Source organism: Ursus americanus, chromosome 14 (genome assembly GCF_024610735.1).
Source record: "Ursus americanus isolate L20-20 chromosome 14, mUrsAme1.1.p, whole genome shotgun sequence".
Classification (NCBI taxonomy): domain Eukaryota; kingdom Metazoa; phylum Chordata; class Mammalia; order Carnivora; family Ursidae; genus Ursus; species Ursus americanus.
In genome coordinates, this window is record NC_142140.1 from 53,726,818 (window position 1) to 53,752,010 (window position 25,193).

The 25,193-nt window shown below is 55.8% G+C and overlaps 1 protein-coding gene across 1 annotated transcript in view; it reads left to right on the forward strand.

The window, feature by feature from the left end:
- MUC16 (mucin 16, cell surface associated) overlaps positions 1 to 25,193 on the forward strand; it is a 117,875-nt gene that overhangs the window by 11,102 nt on the left and 81,580 nt on the right. The window contains exons 3-4 of the mRNA XM_087867739.1: positions 240 to 22,898; positions 23,049 to 24,527. Coding sequence (XP_087723865.1) covers positions 240 to 22,898; positions 23,049 to 24,527 — 24,138 coding nt within the window. The remainder of the gene's footprint in view (positions 1 to 239; positions 22,899 to 23,048; positions 24,528 to 25,193) is intronic.

The following is a 25,193-nucleotide window of genomic DNA, read 5'->3' on the forward strand; positions in this document are numbered from 1 at the left end:
GGTCTTCATGGAGGCCACACTGATAGAGAAACGTAGGGTGCCAGAGGGAGTTCTGCAAGCCAGTAGACCAAGCTTATACACCCAACATTAGACACAAGGATGGACAATAGGATTCCTGCCATCCAAAGGAACAGAATATGTGCAGATCTGTAGGGAGAAAGGAAGGAGAATCAAAACCAGAAGAACCCCTTTTTTACCTCCTTGCAAACTTCCTAACTGAAGAGCTATTTCGGTCACAGGCCTGTCCAACAGAACCCCAGGAACATCTGAAGATACCATAAATCCAAGCTCCAAGGAGCCCAGCAGCAGCCACAAGACCAGGACCACGGTGGGAACTTCTTTTAGGGAGACTCCAACAGAGACTGCCCCCGCAGACACCACAGTGGGACTGGCCACCTTCCAATCCGTGCCCACAGGGAGTGGCAGCACCAGACTCCTTCGCTTGTCCACAGGAACCATGGTGCCGGGAGAATCATCTATAGAAACGGCAGTCATTACAAATAACATCTCACGCTCCCCGTATCCAGTTGGAGCTCGGGCCACTACATACTCTGGGACACCAGAAGGGACAAGCCAGTCAAGAGGAGCAATGTCTTTCCTCCACCCAGAGTCAACTTCCACAGGGAGTGTCCAGCAAGCCAGCTCAGTCCCAACTTCTAGAACAACTAGAATGGAGTTGTCCACATGGCTTGGCTCCAAGGAGGGGACCACAGTGGGCACGCATCTCCCTTCTAGCACATCTTCCACTGGCCATCGGGACACTGCAACAACTTTGGTTATAGCCCCCAAGGTAGCCACCAGCTCCGTGACAGAGAAATCTGAACTTCAAACCATGACATGGGTCAACACTGTGGTCACTCCTTCCACTGCCTTCAGTCCAAAGGCAATGGTGGCTGAACAGCAGACAGGTGGGTCTGTGGGGGAGGCTTACTCATCGGCTAGCCCACAGTCAAAGCACACAGCTGGGAGTGACCCAACCCTGAGTGCCTCCCCTGGGGACCCCGACGCCACTATTACCACCCTCCGTTCTGATAGGTCAGAAGGCTCAGCCGCTATCAGCCTCATCAGTGTGGCAAGAGGGAAAGCTGGCTCCGCTGTAGCTGCTAGCTCCCCTTTCGTGGGGCCCCCGTCTGAGTCCCTCACAGGACTGGAGACCACTGAAACCGCATCTCCACCGGAGGCTCACTCTGTGACATCACCTCCCACAGAACTAACAAGCGAGGGTGGGGCCCCCACTGTGGAGGTCGCCCCCTCCAGCCCCAGGGGAGCAAACTCAGTTCCAACTGTAATGCCTAGCCCAGAGAGGACGGCCAGGACCACGGGCCAGAGCCGAGCACCGGGGACCTCTCCATGGACTGCCTCAGACACAGCTGCCCACGTCCATGTCACTGGTTTGCCCATGGACAGTTCTACAGGGAGAACGCTGGCTTCCTCGGTACTGGTCGTTGCGACATCTGGACCACAGGCAAGTCTACTCCCTTCAGTGGAGTCTCCGACTCTGGTGGCCACCACAGGTGTAGTGACTAGGGACGCTGCCTCTACCGCTGGACAATGGTCAGAAACCTCACCTCCCGCAGAAGGGAGCATTACGCGTGTAACCATAGCCCCCACTCCAGATGGCGCCACCACCATCACCACCATGGGAACCAACTCAGGCCTGACTGCCACGCCCAACCCAGAGAGCAGAGTGAGCACCCTGGCCACAGACACCAGCATATCTGCCCTAGAGGATCCTTCCACCCGGTCAGCTACAACGCCTTCCGCCCCAACATCAGGCTGCTGGGCGATGACAGACACAGCTTCAACGCTGGCAGTCACAGGCGCCCCTGAAACAACTTCTGTAATGGGCACAGCTTCATCCTTAGCATCTGGCACTGAATCAGGCTATTTCTCTACTCCCATTGGCCTTGTGACTGTCACTGGAACCAGCCTAGCCATTCCATCTCCTCATGCTTCAGCTGAAGGGACAAAGTCCACAAATATGCGAACGCGGAGTCCCTCGGACACAACCGAATCGATGCCCGTCTCAACGACATCTGGTATCCAGAGAATGAGCCCCTCACTTCCTCAGGTTTTAAGCACAACGTGGACTCCTGAGCATTCGAATACACACACTGACCCAAATATCCTCAATTCCATTTCTCCGCCTCATTCTCTGCCCACTCGTGACGGGGCTCCAGGGAAATCTCCAGGGAAATCATCACCCACAGCCTCTACCTCAGTTCTGCACAGGGACAGAACCCGAGAACTCCCCGTGGAGAACAACACCAGCCCAACTACCTCACAGATGCCAATGTTTACGACAGAAATTAGGACTGGGGTCACTCCGGTTGAAATGGTAAGTCTTTCTAGAGTCAGTTTATCAGTAAGGACAGAGCGCATGAGCAAAGAAACAGAACACAGTTCTAACCAGGATCCTAACACAAATGCTATAACCATGACCATGGAAACAGTTCCCACCAGGGCCACATCACACAGCACACGTACCACAGATGCTGCCGCCACATCCTCCTGGGCAGAGAGTCACTTGACTGGCACTCAGGGTTTTCTAAACTCAGAAGGAACCACTAGCATGGACATGGGTTCTGAGGATGAGTCACGGACAAGCCCTACCTCCGACGAAGGTATCACATCTCCTTCCCCCCATGGGCCTTCCCGTGCCACGACGCCCCCTTCTCTAGCTTCCCCCACATCACAAGCCAGGGACCTTTCAGCACTTGTCCCTGTCACCTCACCTGAGGCCGCGGGCACGATGGGGACCAATGGCCCAGTGAGCACAAGCTTGGGACCTGGGACAAGTTCACCTTCAGATGTGAGCAGCACCTCAGCTGAGACCTGGGTAATTTCAGAAGCTACAACCACCACAGAGGGACACCACCCTTCCAGGAACACGGCAATGACCAATGTGGGGACCATCACTTCTGCATTGGAATCCCAGTCCTCTGCCTCAGCAGACTCACAGACACGCAAAGGCACCACTCCAATCATCACCTCTTCCCCCACTGGGGACAGCATGGTTTCCACAACAATGGCTGGCCTTCCTGAAACCACAGATGTGAGGACAAAGTCAACATCATCCCTTGGCGCAGAACGATGGGACACCAGCACCTCAAGGCCCACCATCATGGGCTCCGAGAAAATCACTGTCCCTTCTATAATGTCCACTGATATGACTGTGGAGGCTTCTAGGACTGATGTCATCTCCTCTAGCAGGACATCCAATCTGGACCCTGCACAGTCCACGGTGTCACCAAACATCCCCACGGGATTCAACACCAGGCTCTCTACCTCCCCCGTCCTGACAGAGTCCACAGCTATAAGCATGGCCACCGAAACAGTTCTCCCTGGGGTTACATCACAGGGCACACGTATCACGGATGCCTCCACCACAGCCTCCTGGGCAGAGAGTCACTCAGCTGGCAGTCAGATTTTTGCACGCTCAGATGGAACCAGTAGCATGGACATGGGTTCTGAGGATGTGTCATGGACAAGCCCTTCCTCTGAGCAGGACGTCATATCTCGTTCCTCCCATGGGCCTTCCCGTGAGATGATGCCCCCTTCTCTAGCTTCCCCCACATCACAAGCCAGGGACCTTTATGCATCTGTCCCTGTCACCTCACCTGATGCTGCGGGCACACTGGGGACAGCTGGCCCGTTGAGCAGAAGCCTGGGACCTGGGACAAGTTCACCTTCAGATGTGAGCAGCACCTCAGCTGAGACCCAGGTAATTTCAGAAGCCACGACCGCCACAGAGGGACTCCACCCTTCCAGGAACATGGCAGTGACCAACATGGGGACCATCACTTCTGCACTGGAATACCAGTCCTCTGCCCCAGCGGGCTCAGAGAGACACACGGACACCACTCCATTCATCACCTCTTCCTTCAGTGAGGACAGCACGGTTTCCACACCAATGGCTGACCTTTCTAAAACCACAGATTTCAGGACACAGTCAACGTCATCCCTTGGCGCAAAGCCATGGGAAAGCAGCACCTCCCGGCCCACCAATATGGGCTCGGAGAAATTCACCGTGCTTTCTGTAATGTCCACTGCTACGACTGTGGAGGCCTCCAGGACTGATGTCACCTCCTCAAGCAGGATATCCACCCCGGACCCTGCTCAGTCCACAGTGTCACCATCCATCCCCATGGGAATCGCCACCAGGCTGTCAACCTCCCCCGTCCTGACAGAGTCCACAGCTATAACCATGGCGACCGAAACAGTTCTCCCTGGGGCTACATCACAGGGCACACGTACCCCGGATGCCTCCGCCACAGCCTCCTGGGCAGAGAGTCACTCGGCTGGGACACAGGGTTTTGGTGGCTCAGATGGAACCACTAGCATGGACACGGGTTCTGAGGATGAGTCACGGACAAGCCCTTCCTCTGACCAGGACGTCACATCTCCTTCCTCCCATGGGCCTTCTCGTGCGTTGATGCCCCCTTCTCTAGCTTCCCCCACATCACAAGCCAGGGATCATTCTGTGCCTGTCCTTGTCACCTCACCTGTGGCCGCGGGCATGCTGGGGACAGCAGGCCCATTGAGCAGAAGCCTGGGACCTGGGACAAGTTCTCCTTCAGATTTGAGCAGCACCTCAGCTGAGACCCCGGTAATTTCAAAAGCCTCGATGGAAACAGAGGGACGACACCCTTCTGGGAACACGGCACTGACCAATGTGGGGACCATCACTTCTGCACAGGAATACCAATCCTCAGCCCCAGCGGGCTCAGAGACACCCGAAGGCACCACTCCAATCGTCAGCTCTTCTGTCACTGGGGACACCACGGTTTCCACAACATTGGCCGACTTTCATGAAACCACAGAGTTCGGAACACAGTCAACGTCATCCCTTGGTACAGAACAATGGAACAGCAGCACCTCCAGGCCCACGGTCATGGGCACGGAGAAAATCACTGTCCCGTCTGTAATGTCCACTGATAGGACCATGGAGGCCTCCAGCACAGAGGTCATTTCCTTTAGCAGGACATCCAACCCAGGTCCTGCTCAATCCACGATGTCACCAGACATCAGCACGGGATTCAACACCAGGCTGTCAACCTCCCCCGTCCTGACAGAGTCCACAGCTATAAGCATGGCGAACGAAACAGTTCTCCCTGGGGCTTCATCACAGGGCACACATAACCCGGATGCCTCCGTCACAGCCTCCTGGGCAGAGAGTCACTCGGCTGGGGCGCAGGGTTTTGCAGGCTCAGACGGAGCCACTAGCATGGACACGGGTTCTGAGGATGAGTCACGGACAAGCCCTTCCTCTGACCAAGACATCACATCTCCTTTCTCCCACGTGTCTTCCCGTGCCACGACACCCTCTTCTCTAGCTTCCCCCACATCACAAGCCAGGGACCTTTCTGCATCCATCACTATAACCTCACCTGCGGCCGCTGGAACACTGGGAACCACTGGCCCATTGAGCACAAGCCTGGGTTCTGGGACAAGTTCACCTTCAGATTTGAGCAGCACCTCAGCTGAGACCCGGGTAATTTCAGAAGCCTCGATGGCTACAGAGGGACACCACTCTTCCGGGAACACGGCAGTGACCAACGTGGGGACCATCACTTCTGCAAAGGAATCCCAGTCCTCTGCCCCAGCGGGCTCAGAGACACACACGGACACCACTCCAATCGTCAGTACTTCCCCCACTGTGGACAGCACGGTTTCCACAACATTGGCTGGCCTTCCTGAAACCACAGAGTTGACGACACAGTCAACATCATCCCTTGGCGCAAAACAATGGGACACCAGCACCTCAAGGCCCACGGTCATGGGCTCAGAGAAAATCACTATCCCTTCCGTAATGTCCACTGATACGAGTGTGGAGGTCTCCAGGACCGACATCATCTCCTCTAGCAGGACATCCAGCCCGGACCCTGCTCAGTCCACGATGTCACCATCCATCCCCACGGGAAACACCACCAGGCTCTCTACCTCCCCCATCCTGACAGAGTCCACAGCTATAACCATGGCGACCGAAACAGTTCTCCCTGGGGCTCCATCACAGGGCACACGTACCATGGATGCCTCGGCCACAGCCTCCTGGGCAGAGAGTCACTCGGCTGGGACGCAGGGTTTTGCACGCTCAGATGGAACCACTAGCATGGACACGGGTTCTGAGGATGAGTCATGGACAAGCCCTTCCTCTGACCAGGACGTCACATCTCCTTCCTCCCATGGGCCTTCCCATGCCACGACGCCCCCTTCTCTAGCTTCCCCCACATCACAAGCCAGGGACATTTCAGTCCCTGTCACCTCAACTGATGCCGCAGGCACACTGGGGACAGCAGGTCCGTTGAGTAGAAGCCTGAGACCTAGGACAAGTTCTCCTTCAGATTTGAGCAGCAACTCAGCTGACACCCTGGTAATTTCAGAAGCTACAACCGCCACAGAGGGACTCCACCCTTTTGGGAACATGGTAGTGACCAATGTGAGGACCATCACTTCTGCACTAGAATACCAGTCCTCTGTCCCAGCGGTCACAGAGACACACACAGACACCACTCCATTCATCTCCTCTTCCTTCAGTGAGGACAGCACGGTTTCCACACCAATGGGTGACCTTTCTAAAACCACAGATTTCGGGACACAGTCAATGTCATCCCTTGCCGCAAAGCCAAGGGAAAGCAGCACCGCCCGGCCCCCCAATATGGGCTCGGAGAAAATCACTGTCCTTACTGTAATGTCCACTGATATGGCTGTGGAGGACTCCAGGACCGATGTCATCTCCCCAAGCAGGATACCCACCCCGGACACTGCTCAGTCCACGATGTCACCATCCATCCCCACGGGAATCACCACCAGGCTCTCTACCTCCCCCGTCCTGACAGAGTCCGCAGCTATAACCATGGCGACCGAAACAGTTCTCCCTGGGGTTACATCACAGGGCACACGTACCACAGATGCCTCCACCACAGCCTCCTGGGCAGAGAGTCACTCGGCTGGGACGCAGGGTTTTGCACGCTCAGATGGAACCACTAGCATGGACACGGGTTCTGAGGGTGAGACACAGACAAGCCCTTCCTCTGACCAAGACATCACATCTCCCTTCTCCCACGTGTCTTCCCGTGCCACGACACCCTCTTCTCTAGCTTCCCCCACATCACAAGCCAGGGGCCTTTCTGCATCTGTCACTATAATCTCACGTGCGGCCGCTGGCACACTGGGAACCGCTGGCCCATTGAGCACAAGCCTGGGTTCTGGGACAAGTTCACCTTCAGATGTGAGCAGCACCTCAGCTGAGACCCGGGTAATTTCAGAAGCCTCGATGGCTACAGAGGGACTCCACTCTTCCGGGAACACGGCAGTGACCAACGTGGGGACCATCACTTCTGCACAGGAATCCCAGTCCTCTGCCCCAGCGGGCTCAGAGACACACATGGACACCACTCCAATCGTCAGTACTTCCCCCACTGTGGACAGCACGGTTTCCACATTGGCTGGCCTTCCTGAAACCACAGAGTTGACGACACAGTCAACATCATCCCTTGGCGCAAAACAATGGAACACCAGCACCTCAAGGCCCACGGTAATGGGCTCAGAGAAAATCACTATCCCTTCTGTAATGTCCACTGATACGAGTGTGGAGGTCTCCAGGACCGACATCATCTCCTCTAGCAGGACATCCAGCCCGGATCCTGCTCAGTCCACGATGTCACCATCCATCCCCACGGGAAACACCACCAAGCTCTCTATCTCCCACCTCCTGACAGAGTCCACAGCTATAACCATGGCGACCGAAACAGTTCTCCCTGGGGCTCCATCACAGGGCACACGGACCATGGATGCCTCCGCCACAGCCTCCTGGGCAGAGAGTCACTCGGCTGGGACGCAGGGTTTTGCACGCTCAGATGCAACCACTAGCATGGACACGGGTTCTGAGGATGAGTCATGGACAAGCCCTTTCTCTGACCAGGACGTCACATCTCCTTCCACCCATGGGCCTTCCCGTGCCACGACACCCTCTTCTCTAGCTTCCGCCACATCACAAGCCAGGGACCTTTCAGTCCCTGTCACCTCACCTGATGCTGCAGGCACACTGGGGACAGCAGGCCCGTTGAGTAGAAGCCTGAGACCTGGGACAAGTTCTCCTTCAGATTTGACTAGCACCTCTGCTGAGACCCCGGTCATTTCAAAAGCCACAACCGCCACAGAGGGACTCCACCGTTCCGGGAACATGGCAGTGACCAACATGGGGACCATCACTTCTGCACAGGAATCCCAGTCCTCTGCCCCAGCGGGCTCAGAGACACCCAAAGACACCACTTCAATAGTCAGCTCTTCTGTCACTGGGGACACCACGGTTTCCTCACCAGTGGCTGGCCTTTCTGAAACAACAGAGTTGGTGACACAGTCTAAGTTATCCCTTGGCACAGAAGAATGGGACACCAGCACCTCAAGGTCAACCACCATACGCTCAGAAAAAATCACTGTCCCTTCTGTAATGTCCACTGATACGAGTGTGGAGGCCTCCAGGACCGATGTCATCTCCTCTAGCAGGACCTCCACCCCACGTCCTGCTCAATCCACTATGTCACCAGACATCCACACGGGATTCAACACCAGGCTCTCTACCTCCCCTGTCCTGACAGAATCCATAACTACAAGCATGGTGACCGAAACAGTTCTCCCTGGGGCTACATTGCAGGGCACACGTACCCCGGATGCCTCCGCCACAGCCTCCTGGGCAGAGAGTCACTCGGCTGGGACGCAGGGTTTTGCACGCTCAGATGGAACCACTAGCATGGACACGGGTTCTGAGGATGAGTCACGGACAAGCCCTTCCTCTGACCTGGATGTCACATCTCCTTCCTCCCATGGGCCTTCCCGTGCCACGACACCCTCTTCTCTAGCTTCCGCCACATCACAAGCCAGGGACCTTTCAGTCCCTGTCACCTCACCTGATGCTGCGGGCACCCTGGGGACAGCAGGTCCGTTGAGTAGAAGCCTGAGACCTGGGACAAGTTCTCCTTTAGTTTTGAGCAGCAACTCAGCTAACACCCTGGTAATTTCAGAAGCTACAACCGCCACAGAGGCACTCCACCCTTCCGGGAACATGGTAGTGACCAATGTGGGGACCATCACTTCTGCACTGGAATACCAGTCCTCTGTCCCAGCTGCCACAGAGACACACACAGACACCACTCCATTCATCTCCTCTTCCTTCAGTGAGGACAGCACGGTTTCCACACCAATGGCTGACCTTTCTAAAACCACAGATTTTGGGACACAGTCAATGTCATCCCTTGCCGCAAAGCCATGGGAAAGCAGCACCTCCTGGCCCACCAATATGGGCTCGGAGAAAATCACTGTCCTTACTGTAATGTCCACTGATATGGCTGTGGAGGACTCCAGGACCGATGTCATCTCCTCAAGCAGGATACCCACCCCCGACACTGCTCAGTCCACGATGTCACCAGACATCCCCACGGGAATCACCACCAGGCTCTCTACCTCCCCCGTCCTGACAGAGTCCGCAGCTATGAGCATGGCGACCGAAACAGTTCTCCCTGGGGTTACATCACAGGGCACACGTACCACAGATGCCTCCACCACAGCCTCCTGGGCAGAGAGTCACTCGGCTGGGACGCAGGGTTTTGCACGCTCAGACGGAACCACTAGCATGGACATGGGTTCTGAGGATGAGACACGGACAAGCCCATCCTCTGACCTGGATGTCACATCTCCTTCCTCCCATGGGCCTTCCCATGCCACGACACCCTCTTCTCTAGCTTCCCCCACATCACAAGCCAGGGACCGGTCCGCGCCTTTCCCTATAACCTCACCTGCAGCCGTGGGCAGTCTGGGGACCCCCAGCCCAGTGAGCACAAGCTGGAGACCTTTGTCAAGTTCTCCTTCAGATTTGACTAGCACCTCAGCTGAGACCCCGGTCGTTTCAAAAGCCACAACCGCCACAGTGGGACTCCACCCTTCCAGGAACATGTCAGTGACCAGCATGGGGACCATCACATCTGCACAGGAATCACAGTCCTCTGCCCCAGTGGGCTCAGAGACACCCAAAGACACCATTCCAATAGTCAGCTCTTCTGTCACTGGGGACACCACGGTTTCCTCACCAGTAGCTGGCCTTTCTGATACAACAGAGTTGGTGACACAGTCTAAGTTATCCCTTGGCACAGAAGAATGGGACACCAGCACCTCAAGGTCAACCATCATACGCTCAGAAAAAATCACTGTCCCTTCTGTAATGTCCACTGATACGAGTGTGGAGGCCTCCAGGACCGATGTCATCTCCTCTAGCAGGACCTCCACCCCACGTCCTGCTCAATCCACTATGTCACCAGACATCCCCACGGGATTCAACACCAGGCTCTCTACTTCCCCTGTCCTGGCAGAATCCATAGCTACAAGCATGGCGACCGAAACAGTTCTCCCTGGGGCTACATCACAGGGCAAACGTACCCTGGATGCCTCCGCCACAGCCTCCTGGGCAGAGAGTCACTTGGCTGGGACGCAGGGTTTTGCAGGTTCAGATGGAACCACTAGCATGGACACGGGTTCTGAGGATGAGTCATGGACAAGCCCTTCCTCTGACCAAGACATCACATCTCCTTCCTCCCATGGGCCTTCCCGTGCCACGACACCCTCTTCTCTAGCTTCCCCCACATCACAAGCCAGGGACCTTTCTGCATCTGTCACTATAACCTCACCTGCGGCCGCTGGCATCCTGGGAACCACTGGCCCATTGAGCACAAGCCTGGGTTCTGGGACAAGTTCACCTTCAGATTGGAGCAGCACCTCAGCTGAGACCCGGGTAATTTCAGAGGCCTCGATGGCTACAGAGGGACTCCGCTCTTCCAGGAACACGGCAGTGACCAACGTGGGGACCATCACTTCTGCACAGGAATCCCAGTCCTCTGCCCCAGTGGGCTCAGAGACACACACGGACACCACTCCAATCATCAGTACTTCCCCCACTGTGGACAGCACGGTTTCCACAACATTGGCTGGCCTTCCTGAAACCACAGAGTTGACGACACAGTCAACATCATCCCTTGGCACAAAACAATGGAACACCAGCACCTCAAGGCCCACGGTCATGGGCTCAGAGAAAATCACTATCCCTTCTGTAATGTCCACTGATACGAGTGTGGAGGTCTCCAGGACCGACATCATCTCCTCTAGCAGGACATCCAGCCCGGATCCTGCTCAGTCCACGGTGTCACCATCCATCCCCACGGGAATCACCACCAGGCTCTCTACCTCCCCCGTCCTGACAGAGTCCACAGCTATATCCATGGCGACCGAAACAGTTCTCCCTGGGGCTCCATCACAGGGCACACGGACCACAGATGCCTCGGCCACAGCCTCCTGGGCAGAGAGTCACTCGGCTGGGACGCAGGGTTTTGCACGCTCAGATGGAACCACTAGCATGGACACGGGTTCTGAGGATGAGTCATGGACAAGCCCTTCCTCTGACCAGGACGTCACATCTCCTTCCTCCCATGGGCCTTCCCGTGCCACAACGTCCCCTTCTCTAGCTTTCCCCACATCACAAGCCAGGGACGTTTCAGTCCCTGTCACCTCACCTGAAGCCGCGGGCACACTGGGAACAGCAGGTCCGTTGAGTAGAAGCCTGAGACCTGGGACAAGTTCTCCTTCAGATTTGAGCAGCAACTCAGCTGACACCCTGGTAATTTCAGAAGCTACAACCGCCACAGAGGGACTCCAGCCTTCCGGGAATATGGCAGTGACCAATGTGGGGACCATCACTTCTGCACTAGAATACCAGTCCTCTGTCCCAGCGGCCACAGAGACACACACAGACACCACTCCATTCATCTTCTCTTCCTTCAGTGAGGACAGCACGGTTTCCACACCAATGGCTGACCTTTCTAAAACCACAGATTTTGGGACACAGTCAATGTCATCCCTTGCCGCAAAGCCAAGGGAAAGCAGCACCTCCCGGCCCCCCAATATGGGCTCGGAGAAAATCACTGTCCTTACTGTAATGTCCACTGATATGGCTGTGGAGGACTCCAGGACCGATGTCATCTCCTCAAGCAGGATACCCACCCCGGACACTGCTCAGTCCACGATGTCACCAGACATCCCCACGGGAATCACCACCAGGCTCTCTACCTCCCCCGTCCTGACAGAGTCCGCAGCTATAACCATGGCGACTGAAACAGTTCTCCCTGGGGTTACATCACAGGGCACACGTACCACAGATGCCTCCACCACAGCCTCCTGGGCAGAGAGTCACTCGGCTGGGACGCAGGGTTTTGCACGCTCAGACGGAACCACTAGCATGGACATGGGTTCTGAGGATGAGTCACGGACAAGCCCATCCTCTGACCTGGATGTCACATCTCCTTCCTCCCATGGGCCTGCCCGTGCCACGACACCCTCTTCTCTAGCTTCCCCCACATCACAAGCTAGGGACCGGTCCGCGCCTGTCCCTGTAACCTCACCTGCAGCCGCGGGCAGTCGGGGCACCCCCGGCCCAGTGAGCACAAGCTGGAGACCTGTGTCAAGTTCTCCTTCAGATTTGACTAGCACCTCAGCTGAGACCCTGGTCATTTCAAAAGCCACAACCGCCACAGAGGGACTCCACCCTTCCGGGAACACGGCAGTGACCAACATGGGGACCATCACTTCTGCACAGGAATCACAGTCCTCTGCCCCAGCGGGCTCAGAGACACCCAAAGACACCATTCCAATAGTCAGCTCTTCTGTCACTGGGGACACCACGGTTTCCTCACCAGTGGCTGGCCTTTCTGAAACAACAGAGTTGGTGACACAGTCTAAGTTATCCCTTGGCACAGAAGAATGGGACACCAGCACCTCAAGGTCAACCATCATACGCTCAGAAAAAATCACTGTCCCTTCTGTAATGTCCACTGATACGAGTGTGGAGGACTCCAGGACCGATGTCATCTCCTCTAGCAGGACCTCCACCCCACGTCCTGCTCAATCCACTATGTCACCAGACATCCCCACGGGATTCAACACCAGGCTCTCTACTTCCCCCGTCCTGGCAGAATCCATAGCTACAAGCATGGTGACCGAAACAGTTCTCCCTGGGGCTACATCACAGGGCACACGTACCCCGGATGCCTCCGCCACAGCCTCCTGGGCAGAGAGTCACTTCGCTGGGACGCAGGGTTTTGCAGGTTCAGATGGAACCACTAGCATGGACACGGGTTCTGAGGATGAGTCACGGACAAGCCCTTCCTCTGACCAAGACATCACATCTCCTTTCTCCCACGTGTCTTCCCGTGCCACGACACCCTCTTCTCTAGCTTCCCCCACATCACAAGCCAGGGACCTTTCTGCATCTGTCACTATAACCTCACCTGCGGCCGCTGGCATCCTGGGAACCACTGGCCCATTGAGCACAAGCCTGGGTTCTGGGACAAGTTCACCTTCAGATTGGAGCAGCACCTCAGCTGAGACCCGGGTAATTTCAGAGGCCTCGATGGCTACAGAGGGACTCCGCTCTTCCAGGAACACGGCAGTGACCAACGTGGGGACCATCACTTCTGCACAGGAATCCCAGTCCTCTGCCCCAGTGGGCTCAGAGACACACACGGACACCACTCCAATCGTCAGTACTACCCCCACTGGGGACAGCACGGTTTCCACAACATTGGCTGGCCTTCCTGAAACCACAGAGTTGATGACACAGTCAACATCATCCCTTGGCACAAAACAATGGAACACCAGCACCTCAAGGCCCATGGTCATGGGCTCAGAGAAAATCACTATCCCTTCTGTAATGTCCACTGATACGAGTGTGGAGGTCTCCAGGACCGACATAATCTCCTCTAGCAGGACATCCGGCCCGGAACCTGCTCAGTCCACGGTGTCACCATCCATCCCCACGGGAATCACCACCAGGCTCTCTACCTCCCCCGTCCTGACAGAGTCCGCAGCTATAACCATGGCGACTGAAACAGTTCTCCCTGGGGTTACATCACAGGGCACACGTACCACAGATGCCTCCACCACAGCCTCCTGGGCAGAGAGTCACTCGGCTGGGACGCAGGGTTTTGCACGCTCAGATGGAACCACTAGCATGGTCACGGGTTCTGAGGGTGAGACACGGACAAGCCCTTCCTCTGACCAAGACATCACATCTCCTTTCTCCCACGTGTCTTCCCGTGCCACGACACCCTCTTCTCTAGCTTCCCCCACATCACAAGCCAGGGGCCTTTCTGCATCTGTCACTATAATCTCACGTGCGGCCGCTGGCACACTGGGAACCGCTGGCCCATTGAGCACAAGCCTGGGTTCTGGGACAAGTTCACCTTCAGATGTGAGCAGCACCTCAGCTGAGACCCGGGTAATTTCAGAAGCCTCGATGGCTACAGAGGGACTCCACTCTTCCGGGAACACGGCAGTGACCAACGTGGGGACCATCACTTCTGCACAGGAATCCCAGTCCTCTGCCCCAGCGGGCTCAGAGACACACATGGACACCACTCCAATCGTCAGTACTTCCCCCACTGTGGACAGCACGGTTTCCACATTGGCTGGCCTTCCTGAAACCACAGAGTTGACGACACAGTCAACATCATCCCTTGGCGCAAAACAATGGAACACCAGCACCTCAAGGCCCACGGTAATGGGCTCAGAGAAAATCACTATCCCTTCTGTAATGTCCACTGATACGAGTGTGGAGGTCTCCAGGACCGACATCATCTCCTCTAGCAGGACATCCAGCCCGGATCCTGCTCAGTCCACGATGTCACCATCCATCCCCACGGGAAACACCACCAAGCTCTCTATCTCCCACCTCCTGACAGAGTCCACAGCTATAACCATGGCGACCGAAACAGTTCTCCCTGGGGCTCCATCACAGGGCACACGGACCATGGATGCCTCCGCCACAGCCTCCTGGGCAGAGAGTCACTCGGCTGGGACGCAGGGTTTTGCACGCTCAGATGCAACCACTAGCATGGACACGGGTTCTGAGGATGAGTCATGGACAAGCCCTTTCTCTGACCAGGACGTCACATCTCCTTCCTCCCATGGGCCTTCCCGTGCCACGACACCCTCTTCTCTAGCTTCCGCCACATCACAAGCCAGGGACCTTTCAGTCCCTGTCACCTCACCTGATGCTGCAGGCACACTGGGGACAGCAGGCCCGTTGAGTAGAAGCCTGAGACCTGGGACAAGTTCTCCTTCAGATTTGACTAGCACCTCTGCTGAGACCCCGGTCATTTCAAAAGCCACAACCGCCACAGAGGGACTCCACCGTTCCGGGAACATGGCAGTGACCAACATGGGGACCATCACTTCTGCACAGGAATCCCAGTCCTCTGCCCCAGCGGGCTCAGAGACACCCAAAGACACCACTTCAATAGTCAGCTCTTCTGTCACTGGGGACACCACGGTTTCCTCACCAGTGGCTGGCCTTTCTGAAACAACAGAGTTGGTGACACAGTCTAAGTTATCCCTTGGCACAGAAGAATGGGACACCAGCACCTCAAGGTCAACCACCATACGCTCAGAAAAAATCACTGTCCCTTCTGTAATGTCCACTGATACGAGTGTGGAGGCCTCCAGGACCGATGTCATCTCCTCTAGCAGGACCTCCACCCCACGTCCTGCTCAATCCACTATGTCACCAGACATCCACACGGGATTCAACACCAGGCTCTCTACCTCCCCTGTCCTGACAGAATCCATAACTACAAGCATGGTGACCGAAACAGTTCTCCCTGGGGCTACATTGCAGGGCACACGTACCCCGGATGCCTCCGCCACAGCCTCCTGGGCAGAGAGTCACTCGGCTGGGACGCAGGGTTTTGCACGCTCAGATGGAACCACTAGCATGGACACGGGTTCTGAGGATGAGTCACGGACAAGCCCTTCCTCTGACCTGGATGTCACATCTCCTTCCTCCCATGGGCCTTCCCGTGCCACGACACCCTCTTCTCTAGCTTCCGCCACATCACAAGCCAGGGACCTTTCAGTCCCTGTCACCTCACCTGATGCTGCGGGCACCCTGGGGACAGCAGGTCCGTTGAGTAGAAGCCTGAGACCTGGGACAAGTTCTCCTTTAGTTTTGAGCAGCAACTCAGCTAACACCCTGGTAATTTCAGAAGCTACAACCGCCACAGAGGCACTCCACCCTTCCGGGAACATGGTAGTGACCAATGTGGGGACCATCACTTCTGCACTGGAATACCAGTCCTCTGTCCCAGCTGCCACAGAGACACACACAGACACCACTCCATTCATCTCCTCTTCCTTCAGTGAGGACAGCACGGTTTCCACACCAATGGCTGACCTTTCTAAAACCACAGATTTTGGGACACAGTCAATGTCATCCCTTGCCGCAAAGCCATGGGAAAGCAGCACCTCCTGGCCCACCAATATGGGCTCGGAGAAAATCACTGTCCTTACTGTAATGTCCACTGATATGGCTGTGGAGGACTCCAGGACCGATGTCATCTCCTCAAGCAGGATACCCACCCCCGACACTGCTCAGTCCACGATGTCACCAGACATCCCCACGGGAATCACCACCAGGCTCTCTACCTCCCCCGTCCTGACAGAGTCCGCAGCTATGAGCATGGCGACCGAAACAGTTCTCCCTGGGGTTACATCACAGGGCACACGTACCACAGATGCCTCCACCACAGCCTCCTGGGCAGAGAGTCACTCGGCTGGGACGCAGGGTTTTGCACGCTCAGACGGAACCACTAGCATGGACATGGGTTCTGAGGATGAGACACGGACAAGCCCATCCTCTGACCTGGATGTCACATCTCCTTCCTCCCATGGGCCTTCCCATGCCACGACACCCTCTTCTCTAGCTTCCCCCACATCACAAGCCAGGGACCGGTCCGCGCCTTTCCCTATAACCTCACCTGCAGCCGTGGGCAGTCTGGGGACCCCCAGCCCAGTGAGCACAAGCTGGAGACCTTTGTCAAGTTCTCCTTCAGATTTGACTAGCACCTCAGCTGAGACCCCGGTCGTTTCAAAAGCCACAACCGCCACAGTGGGACTCCACCCTTCCAGGAACATGTCAGTGACCAGCATGGGGACCATCACATCTGCACAGGAATCACAGTCCTCTGCCCCAGTGGGCTCAGAGACACCCAAAGACACCATTCCAATAGTCAGCTCTTCTGTCACTGGGGACACCACGGTTTCCTCACCAGTAGCTGGCCTTTCTGATACAACAGAGTTGGTGACACAGTCTAAGTTATCCCTTGGCACAGAAGAATGGGACACCAGCACCTCAAGGTCAACCATCATACGCTCAGAAAAAATCACTGTCCCTTCTGTAATGTCCACTGATACGAGTGTGGAGGACTCCAGGACCGATGTCATCTCCTCTAGCAGGACCTCCACCCCACGTCCTGCTCAATCCACTACGTCACCAGACATCCCCACGGGATTCAACACCAGGCTCTCTACTTCCCCTGTCCTGGCAGAATCCATAGCTACAAGCATGGCGACTGAAACAGTTCTCCCTGGGGCTACATCACAGGGCAAACGTACCCTGGATGCCTCCGCCACAGCCTCCTGGGCAGAGAGTCACTTGGCTGGGACGCAGGGTTTTGCAGGTTCAGATGGAACCACTAGCATGGATACGGGTTCTGAGGATGAGTCATGGACAAGCCCTTCCTCTGACCAAGACATCACATCTCCTTCCTCCCATGGGCCTTCCCGTGCCACGACACCCTCTTCTCTAGCTTCCCCCACATCACAAGCCAGGGACCTTTCTGCATCTGTCACTATAACCTCACCTGCGGCCGCTGGCATCCTGGGAACCACTGGCCCATTGAGCACAAGCCTGGGTTCTGGGACAAGTTCACCTTCAGATTGGAGCAGCACCTCAGCTGAGACCCGGGTAATTTCAGAGGCCTCGATGGCTACAGAGGGACTCCGCTCTTCCAGGAACACGGCAGTGACCAACGTGGGGACCATCACTTCTGCACAGGAATCCCAGTCCTCTGCCCCAGTGGGCTCAGAGACACACACGGACACCACTCCAATCATCAGTACTTCCCCCACTGTGGACAGCACGGTTTCCACAACATTGGCTGGCCTTCCTGAAACCACAGAGTTGACGACACAGTCAACATCATCCCTTGGCACAAAACAATGGAACACCAGCACCTCAAGGCCCACGGTCATGGGCTCAGAGAAAATCACTATCCCTTCTGTAATGTCCACTGATACGAGTGTGGAGGTCTCCAGGACCGACATCATCTCCTCTAGCAGGACATCCAGCCCGGATCCTGCTCAGTCCACGGTGTCACCATCCATCCCCACGGGAATCACCACCAGGCTCTCTACCTCCCCCGTCCTGACAGAGTCCACAGCTATATCCATGGCGACCGAAACAGTTCTCCCTGGGGCTCCATCACAGGGCACACGGACCACAGATGCCTCCACCACAGCCTCCTGGGCAGAGAGTCACTCGGCTGGGACGCAGGGTTTTGCACGCTCAGATGGAACCACTAGCATGGACACGGGTTCTGAGGATGAGTCATGGACAAGCCCTTCCTCTGACCAGGACGTCACATCTCCTTCCTCCCATGGGCCTTCCCGTGCCACAACGTCCCCTTCTCTAGCTTTCCCCACATCACAAGCCAGGGACGTTTCAGTCCCTGTCACCTCACCTGAAGCCACGGGCACACTGGGAACAGCAGGTCCGTTGAGTAGAAGCCTGAGACCTGGGACAAGTTCTCCTTCAGATTTGAGCAGCAACTCAGCTGACACCCTGGTAATTTCAGAAGCTACAACCGCCACAGAGGGACTCCAGCCTTCCGGGAATATGGCAGTGACCAATGTGGGGACCATCACTTCTGCACTAGAATACCAGTCCTCTGTCCCAGCGGCCACAGAGACACACACAGACACCACTCCATTCATCTTCTCTTCCTTCAGTGAGGACAGCACGGTTTCCACACCAATGGCTGACCTTTCTAAAACCACAGATTTTGGGACACAGTCAATGTCATCCCTTGCCGCAAAGCCAAGGGAAAGCAGCACCTCCCGGCCCCCCAATATGGGCTCGGAGAAAATCACTGTCCTTACTGTAATGTCCACTGATATGGCTGTGGAGGACTCCAGGACCGATGTCATCTCCTCAAGCAGGATACCCACCCCGGACACTGCTCAGTCCACGATGTCACCAGACATCCCCACGGGAATCACCACCAGGCTCTCTACCTCCCCCGTCCTGACAGAGTCCGCAGCTATAACCATGGCGACTGAAACAGTTCTCCCTGGGGTTACATCACAGGGCACACGTACCACAGATGCCTCCACCACAGCCTCCTGGGCAGAGAGTCACTCGGCTGGGACGCAGGGTTTTGCACGCTCAGACGGAACCACTAGCATGGACATGGGTTCTGAGGATGAGTCACGGACAAGCCCATCCTCTGACCTGGATGTCACATCTCCTTCCTCCCATGGGCCTGCCCGTGCCACGACACCCTCTTCTCTAGCTTCCCCCACATCACAAGCTAGGGACCGGTCCGCGCCTGTCCCTGTAACCTCACCTGCAGCCGCGGGCAGTCGGGGCACCCCCGGCCCAGTGAGCACAAGCTGGAGACCTGTGTCAAGTTCTCCTTCAGATTTGACTAGCACCTCAGCTGAGACCCTGGTCATTTCAAAAGCCACAACCGCCACAGAGGGACTCCACCCTTCCGGGAACACGGCAGTGACCAACATGGGGACCATCACTTCTGCAAAGGAATCACAGTCCTCTGCCACAGCGGGCTCAGAGACACCCAAAGACACCATTCCAATAGTCAGCTCTTCTGTCACTGGGGACACCACGGTTTCCTCACCAGTGGCTGGCCTTTCTGAAACAACAGAGTTGGTGACACAGTCTAAGTTATCCCTTGGCACAGAAGAATGGGACACCAGCACCTCAAGGTCAACCATCATACGCTCAGAAAAAATCACTGTCCCTTCTGTAATGTCCACTGATACGAGTGTGGAGGACTCCAGGACCAATGTCATCTCCTCTAGCAGGACCTCCACCCCACGTCCTGCTCAATCCACTATGTCACCAGACATCCCCACGGGATTCAACACCAGGCTCTCTACTTCCCCCGTCCTGGCAGAATCCATAGCTACAAGCATGGTGACCGAAACAGTTCTCCCTGGGGCTCCATCACAGGGCACACGTACCCCGGATGCCTCCGCCACAGCCTCCTGGGCAGAGAGTCACTTGGCTGGGACGCAGGGTTTTGCAGGTTCAGATGGAACCACTAGCATGGACACGGGTTCTGAGGATGAGTCACGGACAAGCCCTTCCTCTGACCAAGACATCACATCTCCTTTCTCCCACGTGTCTTCCCGTGCCACGACACCCTCTTCTCTAGCTTCCCCCACATCACAAGCCAGGGACCTTTCTGCATCTGTCACTATAACCTCACCTGCGGCCGCTGGCATCCTGGGAACCACTGGCCCATTGAGCACAAGCCTGGGTTCTGGGACAAGTTCACCTTCAGATTTGAGCAGCACCTCAGCTGAGACCCAGGTAATTTCAGAGGCCTCGATGGCTACAGAGGGACTCCACTCTTCCAGGAACACGGCAGTGACCAACGTGGGGACCATCACTTCTGCACAGGAATCCCAGTCCTCTGCCCCAGTGGGCTCAGAGACACACACGGACACCACTCCAATCGTCAGTACTTCCCCCACTGTGGACAGCACGGTTTCCACAACATTGGCTGGCCTTTCTGAAACCACAGAGTTGACGACACAGTCAACATCATCCCTTGGCACAAAACAATGGAACACCAGCACCTCAAGGCCCATGGTCATGGGCTCAGAGAAAATCACTATCCCTTCTGTAATGTCCACTGATACGAGTGTGGAGGTCTCCAGGACCAACATCATCTCCTCTAGCAGGACATCCGGCCCGGAACCTGCTCAGTCCACGGTGTCACCATCCATCCCCACGGGAATCACCACCAGGCTCTCTACCTCCCCCGTCCTGACAGAGTCCGCAGCTATAACCATGGCGACTGAAACAGTTCTCCCTGGGGTTACATCACAGGGCACACGTACCACAGATGCCTCCACCACAGCCTCCTGGGCAGAGAGTCACTCGGCTGGGACGCAGGGTTTTGCACGCTCAGACGGAACCACTAGCATGGACATGGGTTCTGAGGATGAGTCACGGACAAGCCCATCCTCTGACCTGGATGTCACATCTCCTTCCTCCCATGGGCCTGCCCGTGCCACGACACCCTCTTCTCTAGCTTCCCCCACATCCCAAGCTAGGGACCGGTCCGCGCCTGTCCCTGTAACCTCACCTGCAGCCGCGGGCAGTCGGGGCACCCCCGGCCCAGTGAGCACAAGCTGGAGACCTGTGTCAAGTTCTCCTTCAGATTTGACTAGCACCTCAGCTGAGACCCTGGTCATTTCAAAAGCCACAACCGCCACAGAGGGACTCCACCCTTCCGGGAACACGGCAGTGACCAACATGGGGACCATCACTTCTGCAAAGGAATCACAGTCCTCTGCCCCAGCGGGCTCAGAGACACCCAAAGACACCATTCCAATAGTCAGCTCTTCTGTCACTGGGGACACCATGGTTTCCTCACCAGTGGCTGGCCTTTCTGAAACAACAGAGTTGGTGACACAGTCTAAGTTATCCCTTGGCACAGAAGAATGGGACACCAGCACCTCAAGGTCAACCATCATACGCTCAGAAAAAATCACTGTCCCTTCTGTAATGTCCACTGATACGAGTGTGGAGGACTCCAGGACCGATGTCATCTCCTCTAGCAGGACCTCCACCCCACGTCCTGCTCAATCCACTATGTCACCAGACATCCCCATGGGATTCAACACCAGGCTCTCTACTTCCCCCGTCCTGGCAGAATCCATAGCTACAAGCATGGTGACCGAAACAGTTCTCCCTGGGGCTACATCACAGGGCACACGTACCCCGGATGCCTCCGCCACAGCCTCCTGGGCAGAGAGTCACTTGGCTGGGACGCAGGGTTTTGCAGGTTCAGATGGAACCACTAGCATGGACACGGGTTCTGAGGATGAGTCACGGACAAGCCCTTCCTCTGACCAAGACATCACATCTCCTTTCTCCCACGTGTCTTCCCGTGCCACGACACCCTCTTCTCTAGCTTCCCCCACATCACAAGCCAGGGACCTTTCTGCATCTGTCACTATAACCTCACCTGCGGCCGCTGGCATCCTGGGAACCACTGGCCCATTGAGCACAAGCCTGGGTTCTGGGACAAGTTCACCTTCAGAGTGGAGCAGCACCTCAGCTGAGACCCGGGTAATTTCAGAGGCCTCGATGGCTACAGAGGGACTCCACTCTTCCAGGAACACGGCAGTGACCAACGTGGGGACCATCACTTCTGCACAGGAATCCCAGTCCTCTGCCCCAGTGGGCTCAGAGACACACACGGACACCACTCCAATCATCAGTACTTCCCCCACTGTGGACAGCACGGTTTCCACAACATTGGCTGGCCTTCCTGAAACCACAGAGTTGACGACACAGTCAACATCATCCCTTGGCGCAAAACAATGGGACACCAGCACCTCAAGGCCCACGGTCATGGGCTCAGAGAAAATCACTATCCCTTCTGTAATGTCCACTGATACGAGTGTGGAGGTCTCCAGGACCGACATCATCTCCTCTAGCAGGACATCCAGCCCAGAATCTGCTCAGTCCATGGTGTCACCATCCATCTCCACCGGAAACACCACCAGGCTCTCTACCTCCCCCGTCCTGACAGAGTCCACAGCTATATCCATGGCGACCGAAACAGTTCTCCCTGGGGCTCCATCACAGGGCACACGGACCACAGATGCCTCCACCACAGCCTCCTGGGAAGAGAGTCACTCGGCTGGGACGCAGGGTTTTACACGCTCAGATGGAACCACTAGCATGGACATGGGTTCTGAGGGTGAGTCACGGACAAGCCCTTCCTCTGACCAGGATGTCACATCTCCTTCCTCCCATGGGCCTTCCCGTGCCACGACACCCTCTTCTCTAGCTTCCCCCACATCACAAGCCAGGGACCGTTCCGCTCCTGTCCCTGTAACCTCACCTGCAGCCGCGGGCAGTCTGGGGACCCCCGGCCCAGTGAGCACAAGCTGGAGACCTGTGTCAAGTTCTCCTTCAGATTTGACTAGCACCTCAGCTGAGACCCCAGTCATTTCAAAAGCCACAACCGCCACAGTGGGACTCCACCCTTCTGGGAACACGGCAGTGACCAACGTGGGGACCATCACTTCTGCACAGGAATCCCAGTCCTCTGCCCCAGCGGGCTCAGAGACACACACGGACACCACTCCAATCGTCATCTCTTCTGTCACTGGGGACACCACGGTTTCCACAACATTGGCTGGCCTTCCTGAAACCACAGAGTTGACGACACAGTCAACATCATCCCTTGGCGCAAAACAATGGAACACCAGCACCTCAAGGCCCACGGTCATGGGCTCAGAGAAAATCACTATCCCTTCTGTAATGTCCACTGCTACAAATGCGGAGGCCTCTAGGACAGACGTCATCTCCTCTAGCAGGACATCCACCCCGGACCCTGCTCAGTCCACAGTGTCACCATCCATCCCCACGGGAAACACCACCAGGCTGTCAACCTCCCCCATCTTGACAGAGTCCACAGCTATAACCATGGCGTCCGAAACAGTTCTTCCTGGGGCTTCATCACAGGGCACACGGACCACTGCTGGCTCTGCCACGGCCTCCTGGGCAGAGAGTCACTCCACAGGGACACAGGGTTTTGCACGCTCAGATGGAACCACTAGCATGGACACGGGTTCTAAGGATGGTTCACGGACAAGCCCTTCCTCTGACCAGGACGTCACATCTCCTTCCTCCCATGGGCCTTCCCATTTGACGATGCCCCCTTCTCTAGCTTCCCCCGCATCGCAAGCCAGGGACCTTTCTGCGCCCGTCCCTGTCACGTCACCTGATGCTGGCATGCTCGGGACTGGTGACCCATTGAGCACAACCTTGGGACCTGCGAGAAGTTTTCCTTCAGATGTGAGCAGCACCTCAGCCAAGACCCTGGTAATTTCAGAAGCCACAACCACCACAGAGGGAGTCCACCCTTCCTGGAACACAGCAGTGACCAACATATGGACCATCACTTCTGCACTGGAATCCCAGTCCTCTGCCCCAGCGGGCTCAGAGACACCCAAAGACACCACTCCATTCGTCCCCTCTTCCCCCACTGGGGACTACACGGATTTCACAACAATGGCTGGCCTTCCTGAAACCACAGAGTTGGGGACAGAGTCAATGTCATCCATTCGCACGGAGCCATGGGACAGCAGATTCTCACAACCCCCTGTCATGGGCTCAGAGAAAATCAGTGTCCCTTCTGTAATGTCCACTGATACGAATGTTGAGGCCTCCAGGAGTGACGTCATCTCCTCTAGCAGGACATCTACCCTGGACCCTGCTCCGTCCACGATGTCACCATCCATCCCCACGGGAAGGAACACCAGGCTCTCTGTGTCTTCCCTTAGTGTTGAACCTGGAACAATCACTTTCTTTGCTATGAAAGGTACCCTTTGGGTTGGGTGAGAAATCCTCTAGTCTTGGTTGCATCGGCCGCATTCCTGCGTAGTGTAGTAGGTCTGTCACGGGAATCACGAACACTCGCTTCGTAAATGGTTGCAAAGAGATAGCGTGTGTCAGATTTTTTATGTTTTCTCTTCTTGTTTTTTCAACGTTTGTTTTTCTTTCTGCAAACTTTGCTGTTTGTGTTTCTGGCAGTTATCCCTTCCACAAACTTCCTTTCTTTAGATTCTTTCGCAGTGTCTGTTAAGAAACTGTCTTTTCCATTCCTGTGACCTCACTTCTCATTTCTCTTCCTGTAAAGCTCCGTGTTTTCTTAGTTATCATCGTGCAACCCAAAATCGTTTTACCTGCTATTTTTAAGAGCGCGTGCTTTGAAAGAGTGGCCAACTTTGATGTTACTGCAGATAAAAAGAGTATGATTTTTTTTCACATACGTATTTGTAAGTAATGTGCCGAATAGCCTTTGTAGATATGAGGCACCTTCCCCTGTCCCCGTTCTCTCTTTTCCAGAGGATATTATCTGTTCCATGGAGGAGGCCACTATTTTCACCTCAATGCCTGTCTTCTTGACCGTAGAACTCTGAGACAGGGCCCCTTTCCCATGTCTCTTCTTGACCACAGGAGACATTCAGATCCGTGGACTCTAGCT